This window comes from Neopelma chrysocephalum, unplaced genomic scaffold (genome assembly GCF_003984885.1).
Source record: "Neopelma chrysocephalum unplaced genomic scaffold, ASM398488v2 Primary Assembly neopelma1_23, whole genome shotgun sequence".
NCBI classification, from domain to species: Eukaryota; Metazoa; Chordata; class Aves; order Passeriformes; family Pipridae; genus Neopelma; species Neopelma chrysocephalum.
In genome coordinates this window covers 23568456-23584049 of record NW_020897691.1, presented here as the reverse complement: position 1 = coordinate 23584049, position 15594 = coordinate 23568456, and the positions used below count along the sequence as shown (strand labels likewise).

At 35.6% G+C, this 15594-nt stretch overlaps 1 protein-coding gene across 11 annotated transcripts in view; it reads right to left on the bottom strand.

Annotated features, from left to right (window-relative positions):
- Nucleotides 1–15594, bottom strand: part of AHI1 (Abelson helper integration site 1) — a 101441-nt gene that overhangs the window by 43686 nt on the left and 42161 nt on the right. For all 11 annotated transcript variants that reach the window (XR_003535415.1, XM_027690466.1, XM_027690530.1 and 8 more), the window contains 2 exons: nucleotides 14614–14816; nucleotides 3139–3256 (listed from right to left, as the gene is read on the bottom strand). Coding sequence is in view for 10 of the 11 variants with exons in the window: in XM_027690466.1 (XP_027546267.1) it covers nucleotides 3139–3256; nucleotides 14614–14816 (321 nt within the window). In the remaining variant the exon portion in view is untranslated. The remainder of the gene's footprint in view (nucleotides 1–3138; nucleotides 3257–14613; nucleotides 14817–15594) is intronic.

Sequence of the window (15594 nt, the reverse complement as noted above, 5' to 3'; positions counted from 1 at the left end):
TCAATGATCTTGTCTCAACTCATCTCATATAAAGAATATTCTGTCCTTGAGAAAGATGCTGAAGCTCTCTATTAGATGATTAAACAATGAATTATTCAATTTAGAGCAATCTAGTTGGAAAAAAAGGTGGTCCTCTGTCTCAGCATCCTTGAGATAACTGATCTTGAAGGAAATGGGGAAGGTAAATAGCAGAACAAGGACTGGGTCTTCATAAAAGCCTATAAACCAGTGAAAGTATGCACTTGAAGAAAAGCCAAAACATACTGTATGTTTGAGAGTATACAGAACCTATTTGTCAAAACAAAGAGACATTTAAAAGAAATAGTAGTGAATATTGCACATACAGCTAATTCTGCAAATGTATCTGGATACAAAATATTTAAAAGTCAGAGAAGATCTGCTGTATTACTGCTAGTGTCCATAAATCACAAAGATGGCTTCACCGTTTCCCCACTCTTTCCTACCTAACACAAGACCTAGACAATTAAACTGTCTTAAAAAGAAAGGGCTGCATATATTCAGGCTACTACACTGTCCATATTACAAGACGTCAGCTACCACCTTACCAAATCACTAAAGCACGCACATACACCAGTTACACAGTGAGAAACATTGCTAACAGAGGCTTACACATATAAAGGGGAATTCTGCACTTTGCTTTCAGAAGCACTAAATACACAGCAAAAGGTGACAGGACTGAACCGTCAACATAACCCTCAGGAATATGTAACCATCTGCCGGACAAAAATGAAAGATCTCTAGTACAGGCAAGTGTTAAAAATGCAATATCCCAGAAAGTATAAAAAGCATATATATTGTGTATATAAAATCAGTACAGGGAAGAAAGGTTCTGTCCTTCCAGCACAATCCCTAATTAATAAATCTGTTTAAGTACAGATTTTCTATTATTCAAAAGCAATATTTAACTGGCAGTTAGGAGCTATGAACGCAAACACTTACCTTATAGTTTATAACCAATGGGGAAAGATGAAAGAGATGAGTAAATCTTCCTCACATGTTTGAAAACAACTCTACCACAGTAGAACAACTTGGAGGCCCCCCAAAGAAAAGTAATTAACAATTTTAAAATATTTTCTTACAGAAAAGTCTATTTCAATTGTGACCCACTAGTATTTTTATGGTTGTCTTAGCTTAAAAATCTTGATGTTCTCGTGGCTTCTTCTTACTATATTTCCTTTTTTTACTTTCTTTTTACTATACTTTCCTTGTGTAAATAATATTCTGTACCAGTGGATCATCTTGAAGTATTAGTCAGTTTTGGATACAACTACGGTGGGAGCATATGTGAACAGCTATAACATATATAACATCTATATTTGTTCATGCTATTTAGGAAGTCTCCATCAACACATTCAGCTGTGCTTCTGCTGATGCCTGCTCAGCTGGTGCTAAGAAAAACTCAGAAGCAGTTAATGAGGGTGAGATAAGGAAAGGGTTTAATTGTGCCAAGGCAAAAGATGTTATACAACATGCGCAGGCTGTGCCTGAGATGTTACATTTTATAATACTATCTGTCCAATCCCAAGTGTTTCCACCCCGTAACTTTTGCTCTGGTCCACCCCCTGGTCCACCCCTTAGAATTGAGTCTGGGGTGCATTTTGAGACCCTCTCTTCATCACCATCACCATCTCCAGAGCACAAAGGGTACAGTGTCACCTAGTTCTTGACTCTGTTCTGCAGTTTAGGCCAAGATACAAGTGTTCTACAAACAGAACAGGCCTTGCCTTGACAAGAGACTAAACATTTCTACTGGATTTGGGGGTAGGATTGATATAGGATACATGGAATAGGGTAAGAGGGTTAAGGAATTTGTAAACTAAAGGGTGCTACAGGGTAGAGGGATAAGGGCTACTGCTTTTAAAATCTACTTCTACTATTTATAAAACTTATAAAGCTTACAAAAATTAGAAAAATAAAAACTAATAGGGGCTTAAGGCATCACTGCATAAAGTAAAATTCAAGAAAATAGAATTACTCAGTTTGAGCAATATTAGGAATAGCCATTTAGAACAACTTGAAGTATATGTTCATGTTCTTTGAAGGGTTAGTCCACTTATTTTAAATATTCACAGTATGTAAGACAGAATACATATTCTACAGTTTCTGTAAGATTTACACACTCTGGAAATAATATGCATCTGTTGAGCAAAAGATGAATAGTATTAGGCTCTAAGCTCTTTTGTTAAGGTAGAAAATGGAAACACAGAAGTTAATTGGTGTATGGCCATTTGCATTGTGAATTAGTGACTAAGAGTAATTTTGAGACTAGTGGTCAATCTCTTGGACCCTTTCCCTGGCTACTCAGAAAAAGTAATCCTAACTTGATTTGCAAAAAAAATTGCCTGCCTTTAGGACATAATTCTATATAATTATAGAGATTATTCCTATCTTTACTATCTAAATTTTAAATCTCTATTACTTCGTTTTAGTTCATTATATATTCCACCCTCCCCCTAGAATTCTTTTTACCCTTCTCAAGGATACAAAACAAAAACACTTCAAAATTAAGGTACCAATTTTCTGTCTTATTTTACGAGTGCCCCAAAAAAAAGAGAAAGACATGAAATCATAAATTTTATTATTAAATGCTGTGATTAGCAAAGAAACAGATATTATTAGCAAAGTAAGCATCGCAAATGTGCATATTTGCACTACTTGCCTTTTTCTCAAATTCTTTCAATACAAAATGTCTTTAGAAGAAAACCCCCTAAAAGTACATTAAATACAACTGCAAATGAACTACCCAGAGCTACGGTTCTTATATAAGTATATACGCTTTTAAATTCTATTATTTTTGAGTGTCCATATTTAAGATCATTTAGTAAGCATTAAAATATTATCAAAATATTAAATGAAGAAAATCCGGCAATCTCATAGTCTTTTAGGAACTGATATCACAATTAAATAAGTGCACGGTTTAAGGAAAAAAAAGCATTACAGGGGAACATGCATCAGTATTGGACTGTATCACACTGCACTTTATAAACAATATCACATATAACAAAACCAGGACACTTCCTGAAAGAGCTGCACAACAAAATTTAAAAAGTCAGAAAAAACATCCTCGTAAAGTTATTACCCATTCCCTACAAAGAGTGAAGAAATAAAGAAACTTACCACTTTCAGTAGTGAAAGAATACAAAGGATTGAGTGGAGCGCTAAGAGTGCCTGGCAGTCTTAGCTTGGAGTGTGGTGACAGTGATGATGGTGCAGGAAGCAAGAGATTTGAGCTCGCCTGTAATAGGAAGACAAATCAGAAAGTGAAGTGTAATTTCCTGGGTCATTTACTGATGCAATAGCTAGAAGAGAAATATTTGCTAACATTAAATAACTATTATATACCAGTAAAAAAAAAAAAAGACTCAAGTTGACAATTACTAGCAATTTCAATTTTTATCTTTTTTTTTTTTTTAATATTTGGAGGTACAGACTTGGAAAAATTACCAGCACAGCTATAAGCTCAACTGTGTGTTTATATATGGACACTACCTCTCAAGCAATGCAAACAATGAAACAGAATTCTTTCAACCACCATCTTGGTGCATCTTTGTATATAAAAAGACATTTATATATGGTCATAAACTTATAAATTCTCATTTTTGAGTATCCTAACTACACTATATTTCTGAAGAGATTACTCACTATTAGAGAAAAAAAAATCTTAACCTAACATAAAACCAATTTCTGCAAATCAATAAAGCATACTTTAGACCAAAACCCCAGACACTTCCTACATGTAAGTTACACAAAAAATTATCTCCAATCCTAATTTCCACAGTAACAAAGATAATGTAATGAAAATTTGTTTTCCTATGGGGTTTCTCGATATACAACTATTAAAATGCAAAAGCCCTTCCCCAAATTTTACTCTTGACATATTAATCCAATACAACGCTATGAAAAAAAGGAACAATCTCAGGTTTTTACTTGATCCAATTGAGAATTTTACTGTTTGTTAAATATATGTTCATTGGCTGCCTTAATAATACAACGGAAAGAGACAAAAACCAGGCCTTAAATAAAATATTTGTAACTTGCTTCAAGCAAAATAGATTCATGTGCTAGAATTCTTGAGTTTTTTACATAAGGCAACATAATTCTTGATCCTTTCAAAAGGTAAGCCTATTTCATCATATAGAATAAATGCATATGGTCACTTAATCCAGCTAGAAGCCCATACTCAGTGGAGTATTTCCTTTGGCCTCAGTAAACTCTAGATCAGAACTTGAAACTTCACTTGTGGGTCAGTGATATTTTGCAAATTTTCAATCTACTGGCTTGTCAGTTCTGTTTAAAGAGCGGAGATGGCTAAAGGAAAATGAATTGGTGGATCATCTCAGAAATTTTATATTTTATACAACTATTATTTCTGTAATTTAATAAATACTAATCAATTCAAGAATGTGTAATATTCGGGCACTGGCAGTTGTATTGGAATGCAGGTAATACAGCACTAAAAGTGTGTTGAATGACTTGACTGGGCTATAGAGGACATCTGCAACCATCTCCTCTATACCACTACACTAGACCTCTGTCTTAATGTATCCGCCTTTGATTAGCCAAGAACTCTTGTAGCAACTGCGCACAATTGTAAGGACTGTACTCCAAAGCTGACAGAAAGAAAACAAGATAGAAGATCAGACTAATCATTGAACATGATTTAAAAAAAGCATTAAACCTGCTAGATTTTACTGCAATGTACAAATCTAAATGAATGTTAGTAAACAGTAGTTGTGAAACATAAGCAGAGCGGAGACCTGTTTGTCTGAACAACTACAACAACAAAATCAACCTGCTTTTCTTACGTTTACATATGCAAGCGAGTAAGCTTCGTTGACATAAAGTTTTCTCTGATACAAAAAATATGGTGGAAAGCCACTAGCTTATGTGTTTATTCAAATACAGAAAAATAATCTGTTCTGCAAATGTTTTGAGCAGTGTTGCATCTTCTTTAATCCACTGTAAGCTCTAGTGAGTCTTCCTCCCTAGATAAATGAGAAGACTCCCCTTTGCATGAATTTCTTGCTGAGTGAACACTATGCCATCACACAAACATATGTGTTCTAGCCAAATATCCTCATGGAATTCTCTTTCAAATTTGCTATCAAAAAGTAGGTTTCAGACAACACCAGGGAATGAAGACAGGTTGAATATATCAGTCTTTGGAAATCAAACTAAACAGGGCAGAGCAAACTATTGAAAACTAGCACTTAACAGATGAACCCCCGTTCATCCTGGAAGGAAAAATTATGAAAATAAACTTGTCTTGATTGTGGTGTTTGAATGAATTATATAGAAGATATGAAACACTATTATTCCTGTACAACATTTAATTCACTTCTCTATATTTTCCTGCTGTATCACGCAAATAGTCTCATTATACAGGCCAAACAGCCATGCTTTGCAATCAAATGCAACAGAAAACACAACAGAAGATTGTGTACAGTACCGAAGAGTTAAGAAAATCACCCATTCTAAAACGCAGCACAAATTCTCTTACAATTCTTCCTTCCTCTCCAAGGCCTTAAAAACAAGATAAAAACCTTTTTAATAAAAGAGATATTAAAAATAAGGTTTTAAATCAAAGGAGTGATTCATTCCTCCCCTTAATGGCAATGAAGCTGAATGAAGGTGAGCTATAAAAGCCTGCCCCTCCAAAGTACAGACAAAATCAGAGTTTTAATGACCGTTCTGCCACTATCTCATAAGTATTATTTAAACCTCTAAGAGGCCCAAAGAGGAAAAAAACATGCCACACTATAACAGAAATGGGAACCACTCAGCTAATAAATGAGGACTAGTGATTCAAGCACAACTGCTTCCAGGTGAAGTGCACTATCCTATGAAAAATATTTAATTCTCCTACAACAGGCAGACATAAGACTACCTTATGGAACAGAGTGAGGCAATCTTTTTTTTTTGAAATGCATGCTGTGGGAAGGCATTGCTAAATACCTTTACAACGAGCAAAGTTGGCTAAGATAGCCAACCATCAATTTACTTATTTTTCACAACAGGCTCTGCTTGCTTCATGCACAAACCACAGCTTTATCAAAGATACAGTTTACTACTGTCCTGAATTGAGTAAAACTAAGACTTATTCATGTCACTTTTTGTAGCAAAAAAGATACGTACATAATTTTTGCCAAGTTTAAACAAAGCTGTTTTGCATTTTCTTTTTTGTTAGGGCAGCTTTATGCAAATTACACAAATACACATTTTCAGTGGAACTATTTTTGACATTAAAAGTGAATTGGATGAGATAGAAAACAGAATACTCTAAGATTCGACAAGCTGACAAAAGCTATTTCTCTTTTTCCTAAGAATGCAATTTTATGACCTTTGCAATCAATAAAATCAACATTCCCATATATAGTTGCAAGCCAAATCATGTTGGTCAGCTCTATATTACTTCTCAATCTTTTAGTTTCAGGCTTCCCTTCTGAAACTTTAGGTCTCTAGGACACTTTTAAAGTCAGTTTAAAAGCATTACTAAAACCATGATTCTGCAGAATTTAAAAGCTGAATTTGAAATAAAACTAAAATACAAATTCTGATATTTTTCTCCATGTTAGAAGAAAATACATAAGCAATAATGCTTAAAGTAGGAATATAGCAATACAGCTTTTAAATTTGTAATATAAGTTTCAGTCAAGTTTACATCTATATAAAAGTGCAATTTCTATGACAGTAGGGCTAGAAGGACTCCACTGAACACTGGGATTCTTAATGTTAGGTGTCCTGCAATCACTTGGAGACTAAACTATTTTGCTCTTACGTACTTTTAGACTAAGTGGAAACCCCCCCCCCCCCAGCTAAAATAAGGTATTATCGCAAAGACAGGCAAAACTTAGACAGATTTACTTGTCTGAAGCAAGTATGCTCCCCTGATGCTTCCTACAGTCCTCTTATTCTGACTACACTGATCAGGAACTCATCAAAATGGTTCCTTGTAACTTGAGTGCATGAATGTTTTTTCCCATAGAAGCCCAGAGGTGACCAGGGCATACAAATGAAAATTGACACTAAGAGGTGCTTGATCCTACTGTTTAGTCATTGTCTACAGATGCTGTCTCATTACACAGTAATTATGTATACTCAGTTCCTTAGTTCTGCCAGAAAGTTCTGGCATTTCAATTACAGGTTACTTCAAAAGCTTTCTTCCTTTTTTTTAATTTTGTCTTAAAAAAAATATTAAGAAGAAATTAAGGTTTCTATAAACATTTGGAATAGTATGCTTCCTTCATTTAGCCACAAGGAATACCAACTTCTTCGTACAGGACACAAAACAGTTAAATACAGGCTCAGTTATACACAGGCACTGTAGACTCACTTGGCCATTAAACACAAAGAGAACAACCTTTCCTGGGTTGGATAAAAACGGCATTTCAACTTAAGAACATGCCTAGATATACATATCTTAGCAGAAGTGGGTAATGTATCACCAATAACAGTAAAAAGTAGATTTGTCTTGTTTAAGAGCCACGTAGGTTACTATGTAAACTGTGACCTAATGTTACGATTCATGCTATCAAAAAACGTGATCAGGGGGAAAAAAAATCCATTACTTTTGTAGTTAGTTTTTAAGATCTCCTTTTTCATGCAAATGAAAAACAGATGTAACCTATTCCACATAAAAAACACACCCAAAGATACTTGTCCTATGATTTTATTTCTCTTTCTATTACAGAAAATAGACACCAGAAATTTTTCTGACTCACACCTTCTCAAATATGTATATATACAAACCTATTCCTTTGTACCTGCTGGTAAAAGACACTAGGACATGACTATAAATACACTATACAGCTTCAGGTAACCACTCAGAAGTTTGTAACCCCACCCCACCTATCCCCCCACTGCCCAAGTATTTGGTTATACTTTAGGTTTTTCCTATCATATATAAAATACCTTTTTGGTAGATATTTTTTTTCCCACAGAGATGTTAAAAAAGATGTATTCTGTGAAAATATAATTATTATTCATATTATTTTTTAAAAAATAAAAATAATCAGACTTGCACTACACTAAATCATTTTTATAATTATGCACTTAAACAAAACATGTAAACTAATTTGTTATGTTACCAAGCCTTCATTTGATTATTCCAGAGATTAACTGTAATGTAACCATAAACACAGAAAGGTAAAAAAAACCCAAACAAACTCTGACTAGATTTCCCGACAATAAGCAGTGCTTTTGGATGATAAGAAAAAAAAAAATAGTTATTTTCCATATCTTTTATGTGAATGAAAAAATTCCACAACTAACAAAAAATAAAAGGAATCTGTGAAACCTTATTCCAAAATTCTTAAAGGTTTGATCTTGTATATCCTTAACTCTCAATTTATAGTATCTTAATATTTGAGCCATGATCAGTGTTCTTTCTGCACCCAACATAAAATCATTTAGGTTGGAAAACACCTCCAAGATCATGGAGTCCAGCCTTTGACCAAATCTTGTCAACTAAACCACAGCACTGAGTGCCACGTCCAGTCATTCCTTGAACATTTCCAGGAATGGTGACTCGACTACCTCCTGGGCAGCCCGTTGCAATGCTTAACCACCCCTTCAAGTGAAGAAATTCTTCACTAATGTCCAACCTGAACCGCTCCTGGTGCAGCTTAAGGCCACTTCCTCTTGTCCGGTCACTTGTTGCCTGAGAGCAGAGCCCAACCCCACCTTGCTACAACCTCCTTTCAGGACTAGATTTAAGCTAAAAAATGAATGCAATTCAATTCCCGTCTGGCATACCATTTATATAAAACATAAGCCCCTGAGAGACATAAAATGCTGAAAAACGTCATTGTTTAAGTCTATCCCAGGCAAAACCAGGACATACATCTATTTTGAATATGTTGTTTTAAAATTTACCTGCTTAAAATGAGGAATGCATAAAAAAATTCTTTCTAAGCGAAGAATCTTCTAACATAGGAAAATATGACAGATTTTAAGAACCTGACCTGCTTTGTAAGATTGTCAGAGGGCAGGGGGGAATAAATCAAACAAAAAACAAACCACAGAAAAAACTTTCTATTTGTTCAACTTTTTCTTACACAGGCAACTTGGTTAAAACTGGCAAATTTAATGAATTGACAAGGAAAATCCATCACAATTTCTAAAACCTTACTTTATAATAAAATATTTCTTAAAAACATACAAAGTAAAATTCTGGCAAAACTTTCATGAGCTATTAAGTATTTTACCTATATAAAGCTTCTAGTAATAGTTCAACCATTTCATATCAGCTATCAGTTTACGCAATCACAACGATTTAACATTCTGCTTGGCAAATGAAGAAGAGGCTTATAAAAATCATCGTTACATAGTAAATGAAATGGTTGTAGGATTTCAGATCCACATGGCTTATAAAATACACATGGCTTATAAAATACATCCTTACCAGTCTGCAGTTGGGACTAGGTATGTGTAAAGTAATAATTGTAAAAGAATTTCCTAGAGTAAGAAGAGCATTTCCTAGCATTCTGAAGAGGAATACAGGAACAGGAAAAAGTACACATTGCTATTAAAACATCTATTTAATTTAAAAGCCCTCACTCCAGTGAGATGTATTGTGCAGGTCATCAGGAAAATGATGGCCTGTGTTACAGGATCACGTTCTCCACTAATATAAGAAAGTAAACAAAAGGTTTTAAAAATATTGCAAATTTCTTATACATATGATAAGAATACAGAATATCAGTACCTCCCCGAGAGCTTGTAGATAAAAAATTTGTATTGTACACATGATTGAGTTACTTCAGCCTGCAGAAACACTGCAGCATTGTCTTGTACTTGGCAAAAAACATTCACAGAACTGTCAATGCTTTCAAAAGAGTCCTCAGTACTTAGTATATTATGACTCTCCAGTTTTCCATCTTCAGGTAGAAGCCATAGTAAGTTACTACAGAACTACAGATTTGCACTAAAGCCCACAAGTCAAGCACAGTATTTTAGAATCTACCAAAACCAAGATGAACCAGAGGACAGATCCTCACAAGACTGCAAATGGTAGCATAAAAAAACCCCCCACAACACCACTTGGGCATCTAGCTCTATGTCTAGGTCTTTGTCGCAGACAAAAGCACAAGCTTCTGTCTTCTTCCACCTGATGGTTTAGATACTACCAGTATCATGGTTATGTGTTCACCAAAAAGGTTGCACGTTTTTTTTTCTGAAAAGTAGCGGTTTTAAATTCTATTCTAACGCAAAAAGATATATTTTGCATCTCAATTAAATTCTTAAAGAAGACCATCTGAAAGGACTACAAAGTATACTATCTGATGTATACTACACCAAAGCACCATTTATGAGCATACTTTGTAGTCATATAGCTCAATGATGAATGTTCAGTACATTTGATGGAAACCGAGGCATACGCTTCTGGATTCTCTCACTCCTTTTATGAATTATTCCATAGTAATAAATACACCCAAAGGACAAAAAGTCCCACCAGTTTTAAGCATTTCTGTATACAGGAAAGAATACTTTTACATTCTACTTGTCTCATATTATACTTAATACACTCCAAATATCAGAATTTTGGTAACCACTTTGATAACCTTTTAATAACACTTTTCATAAATTCAGCATAAAGTAAAGACTGGAAAAGCTCATCATACTTTAATTTAGAAGCATTCACATGTTGAGAGATGAGGCAGCCAACATTTAATTGATTCCAAGATTAGTACTACAGAGTATATATAGATGCTATTCGTGAGTGCTAAAAAGGAGTTAGGCATCTAAAAATCACAATTTCAGAGGTAGAATACTAACCTTTAAAGAAAGCCCTTCTCCCCATACCTAGATAACATATATCATCCTCTTGTTATGCAAAGTTATAAACAGGTATTTTCACTGCTAGATGGAAGTGAAATTTTAAAAACATAAATAGTAACACTGAATGAAAAGCATTTATGAGTTCTTTCAAGGACCAGAGATAAGTGTTTTCCTATCAAAAACTTCTGTGAATAGAATCATACAGTCCTTGAGGCAGGGATAAATAATAATTGCTGCCAAGATTCACTACACTGTAATTTCTCTCTGTGGTAAAGAAGCCAATTCTGCATTCTGGTTTCATACAGAAATTAATTTTTACCTTTTGTAAAAAAATGTCTCAGCTTTTGTGAATTGTTAAAGCTTAAACACAATAGTCAACTCTTGCTTCTAATTACACCTTTTCTGGTCTAACAAGAATGGTAATGTTGCAGAGGAAAAGAAAAGAAACTCATCCTATCATTCATTAAAGTTCCTGTTTAGGTAGCAACGAAGAAAAACAGAAAAAAACCCAAAAAGATTGGTTCTAAAGGTACCTGGAAAAGAGGCACTGGTCACAACACAAAAAACCCAAGCTCATACAGGATCCGAGTACTCTCTATTTCTATCTAGCTTAAACCAAATTTTAATGTATTGACATTACATTTTCAAATCATATACCTAAGTCACAGAACTCCAAACTTTGCACTTAACAGCTAATGGATATGAAAGTAACTTTTAAGTTCACACATGTTAAAATCAGAGACCCCTGTGTTGGCAGATTTGCTGTTTGGGTGTTCTGGCATCTTTGTCTCACAAAACGTGACTCCAGGCATGACCTTAGGCCAGGTTTACTGTCTACAAGGTTCGCTGCCACCATGCTTTCCCCAACATGGTATTTCCTACAAATCTATGACAAGCTTTTGGTATGCAAACATGAACTAAAGACCAGTACAAACCCTACATAGTTTCCAGTTCCCTACTGTTTTTCCCATCAGACAAATACATAAAAGGTGTTCTTGTCTGGATTTTCATTTTCCAACCCTACCACAGGGCAGCTAGCCACCCTATGTGTGGCTTTATAAAGTCTACTTTCTTCATTTTTACTTGTCTGTTCCCAGAAATATAAGCACATTCTCACGCATATGTTGACAAACACTTTAGCAAACTATTTATGCAAGTGTGCTTTCTAATAAGCCTTCCAGCAAAGCCTGCACTGACATACATGCATAATTTTCCCCATGAAAAAGGGAATTGCACAGACATCCAAAACTGTAATTGCTAATTACAAATCAGTAGAAATTTTAAGTTTTAATGTTGATATATTTTACTCTGGTGTGTCCAGAACGTGATAATGAAGGCAGGCAAGACTGCATCCACATGCAAGAAATGATCCTATCCCTGCTTGAAAAGGCTTTATCACTGTCTCCTGAATCTCATGTTGGATCACTAAAAAGATTAGTATCAAGAGTCCTTTCAAAGAAATCTCCTCCCAAATATCTCAGTGGTTCATAAAGCTCTGCCAGGAAGCATTCTCACAGTGTTTATAATCACCACTGCCATGTGACAGGTATCAAAATGCATGTGGACTCTTTCAACCGCCATCCTCTACTGCTTGGAAACCCCCATAGTGAGAAGACTCAGACAACCTTTTCGACATCTCCCACATGAGAGAGGATTTGGAGGATGCTGTCAAAAACACTGATCATGACTCTGCTCAAAATGGACTTACTCATCCCAAACTGGTCATTGCGCAATGGGAATCTAGGGTTACAAAACTCCAGTGGATGAAAGTTATTCTCTCAAACACAACTGTAGGCTTATCTATTTCATCTAGCTACATGGTTCCATGGAACATCTATGTGGCTCTGCTAAACCAGATTTGTCTCCCACAGTCCAGAAACCCTGGCTAATCTGAGACTAAACAGATGCAATGACGAAGACTCTCATAAATTCATCAGCCCCATCTTTTTCCTCATAAGACATCTAGAAGATTAGAATTTCTTCTGGAGTATCTTCCAGGAACACTTGTCCTAGACACAAGGTTACATGGTCCATTCTCTCCATATTGTGCCCTTCTCTGATAAACAACTTGAAGGCACCAGTGTTCACTTTGTAGATGAGTAGGAACAAAATGAGCAGAAATCAGAAACAAGGCTTGCTTCCTTGTCTGAGACCTTGTTTAATTCAAAGGCAGAAGCAACCAGCTACTGTTATCCACGTAGAGTACAATGTGGGGTTTAGAAAGGAGTCCACTGGGAGTTCACAGTCCAAAAATCAAAGGACTGTGAGACAGTTTTCTTCTGGACAGTTTCAAAGTTCACGCCTAATGGGATGTCAAATCCAGGGAACAAGACTAGATCTAACCCAAAGCAAAACCCCTAAAGTATGATGAGAGTAGCTACAGCAAACTCAGCAACAACTGCTTTCATCTACTCACCTGCTTCTTTTGTGATTCACTGCTTATTAATAAAGACAAAACCTAAAACTACATGAAAAAATCTACATGTATTCAAAAGTACTTAAAACCAAAAAATAATAAATGCAAACACAAATGCAGTTCATGTCATTGTGAAAAGTAATAATAACTTCATAGTGCTACTCAGGTCCATTATAAATTCTTGCTGCATGCAAAATTGTCTCGAGTTGGGGAATATCAATGAAATTTATTGCCAATTAAAAAGGCTTTAATTACTAATGCACGTATTGAGAAACAAGACAAATAGTCAAGCACCTACCCAAAGAAAACACTTTTCATCCCTCTCTGTCTGTCCCAGCTTCGCTTTAGGCACCTCTTTTTCCTCCTTTCTAGCCCCCAGTCTCCTTGCATTTGCCACTAGGTTACACTCAGTCCCTTTGGTACGGTGGTGCAGGAGAGTGGTCTTAAGTGTATAGTGGTTTGTTCTTTTTGACTCTTCTTGTTTCTTACTCTTTTCAAATGCTTTAGTATGGATCCTCCACCAGATAAAATACTCTTGGGGATTGTACCTGTCCAGCACAGATTCTTCCACAGGTTGCAGCCCCTTTAGAGATGTACCATCTCCTGTGTTTTCTTTTGCGCGTCCTCATGTATCTCCTGTGTTTCCCTTCACGCCTACTCTGTCATCTCCCCTGTATCTCCATTTCTGCATCATTTTGTGTCTCTTGCATCACCTTCGTGACTCCTGCTGTGTCTTCTTTCATGCCTCCTATCTCTCTTCCTGTATCTCTACTTGTGCCTTCTGACATGTTTTCCTTTGTGTTTCTCCTCTGCTGTGGTCTCTCCTCTCCCCACTAGGTACAGACCTCTCTTCAGTATGTTTTCTTGAGGGTCCCATATGCTGTTTTGTTTTGCTCCAGTTTCAGTTGTGCAGTGGATCTGTACTGTCCTTTGCAAAGCTGGCTTGAAACAGCTGTGCCCAGGACACGAAAGACCACGATCTCCCACAGAGGTCAGCCCTGCAGCCCTCTACACTATAAACCCCCTGCCATTTATGCCACATAAAAGTTTAAAGGTGAATAGGGAAAAAAAACCCAAACAAACAAAAGAGAGAGAACATTCTGAAGCTTGGCCATAATGATCTATGAAATAAATCATATAAACGTCTGAATGGCAATGGCACTAGCAAAAAACATCCCTTGTCATCAATATTTGATAAACAAAAATAAGTTTTATATGATTACTCTTTTCTAAAGAGCTACTTATGGGTGCATTAATATTAGCAAGAGACATATTAACTTCTGAAGATCAGATCTTATGACAACATAATATATGTTTTATTACATATACCAGTCCCAGAATATGAACTTTGGCTGAGAAGATTATATAGTTCTGCAAATTAATTAAATTTGACTTACCAAAACAGAATCAAGTTTTTGTTTCACCTTCTGCATTCTCATTGATGCTCTTGCAACACTGACAAACTGATCTGCCGGAGACATCACTAAGCTTTTTTGCACAGGAATTTCAGAAAAACTGCTAAAGAACTGTGGCCCTCTTGGTGCAGCTGTGGTAAGTGATGAACTGAGATCTTTTATGAGTTCAGCTTCCTGTTGTGCAACTGTAGAAATAACCAATATTAATGTGTCAGGTGAAGCCTTATGTTGCCATGGGAAAAAAAACAAAATTGAATGATTGCTGCCATTTTGCCAGCCATATCTTCAGTCAAACACCATCACAATCTGTACTAAAAGTGCTACAGAGAAAACCTGAAAATGACATAAAATTTTCCCCATACTACCCCATTTTCCCTTAACTCTTCTGGTCACAATTCTCACTTCTGTTATCTGTGTTCAGTAATCTCTCACACAGAACTGATATTTTTGTATTACTTATGAACCACAGTGTTCCTCATGCAAAAACAGTGGCAGTGGGAGAGGGGAGAGCAGTGGGACAGGAAGATAAAAATTTTTCAAAGTCAAGAAAGCTATAAAGCTTGTACCCAAGTTAAAGTCTAGGTACATTTCACATTTTTTCCAGTCTAGTTCAAGTGAGTTTATTATAGTTGAGCAATATTTCAGAAGTTATCAGACATATTATACAGGCACAGAAGGTATTAACCGACCTTTGCAGTATTTTGTACTGTGGTCTCAAGCCAACAAAGGTTAAAAGAATTCTTCATGAAAGTTCTGTGCGGGATATTAATAAAACTGTTGGTGTATCTAAAACATACTCTTAGAGTCTTAAAAAGTGTGTCAGTGACTAAAACTAGTATTACTACATGATTAACTCATTCAACACTAAGGCAGTAAGACTACTTTCTGAAAGCAAAGTGGGTGCTTTTAACCAAAAATGGAACAAAAAGATAGTAACAGGTAATGTAAAAATGATCACAATCT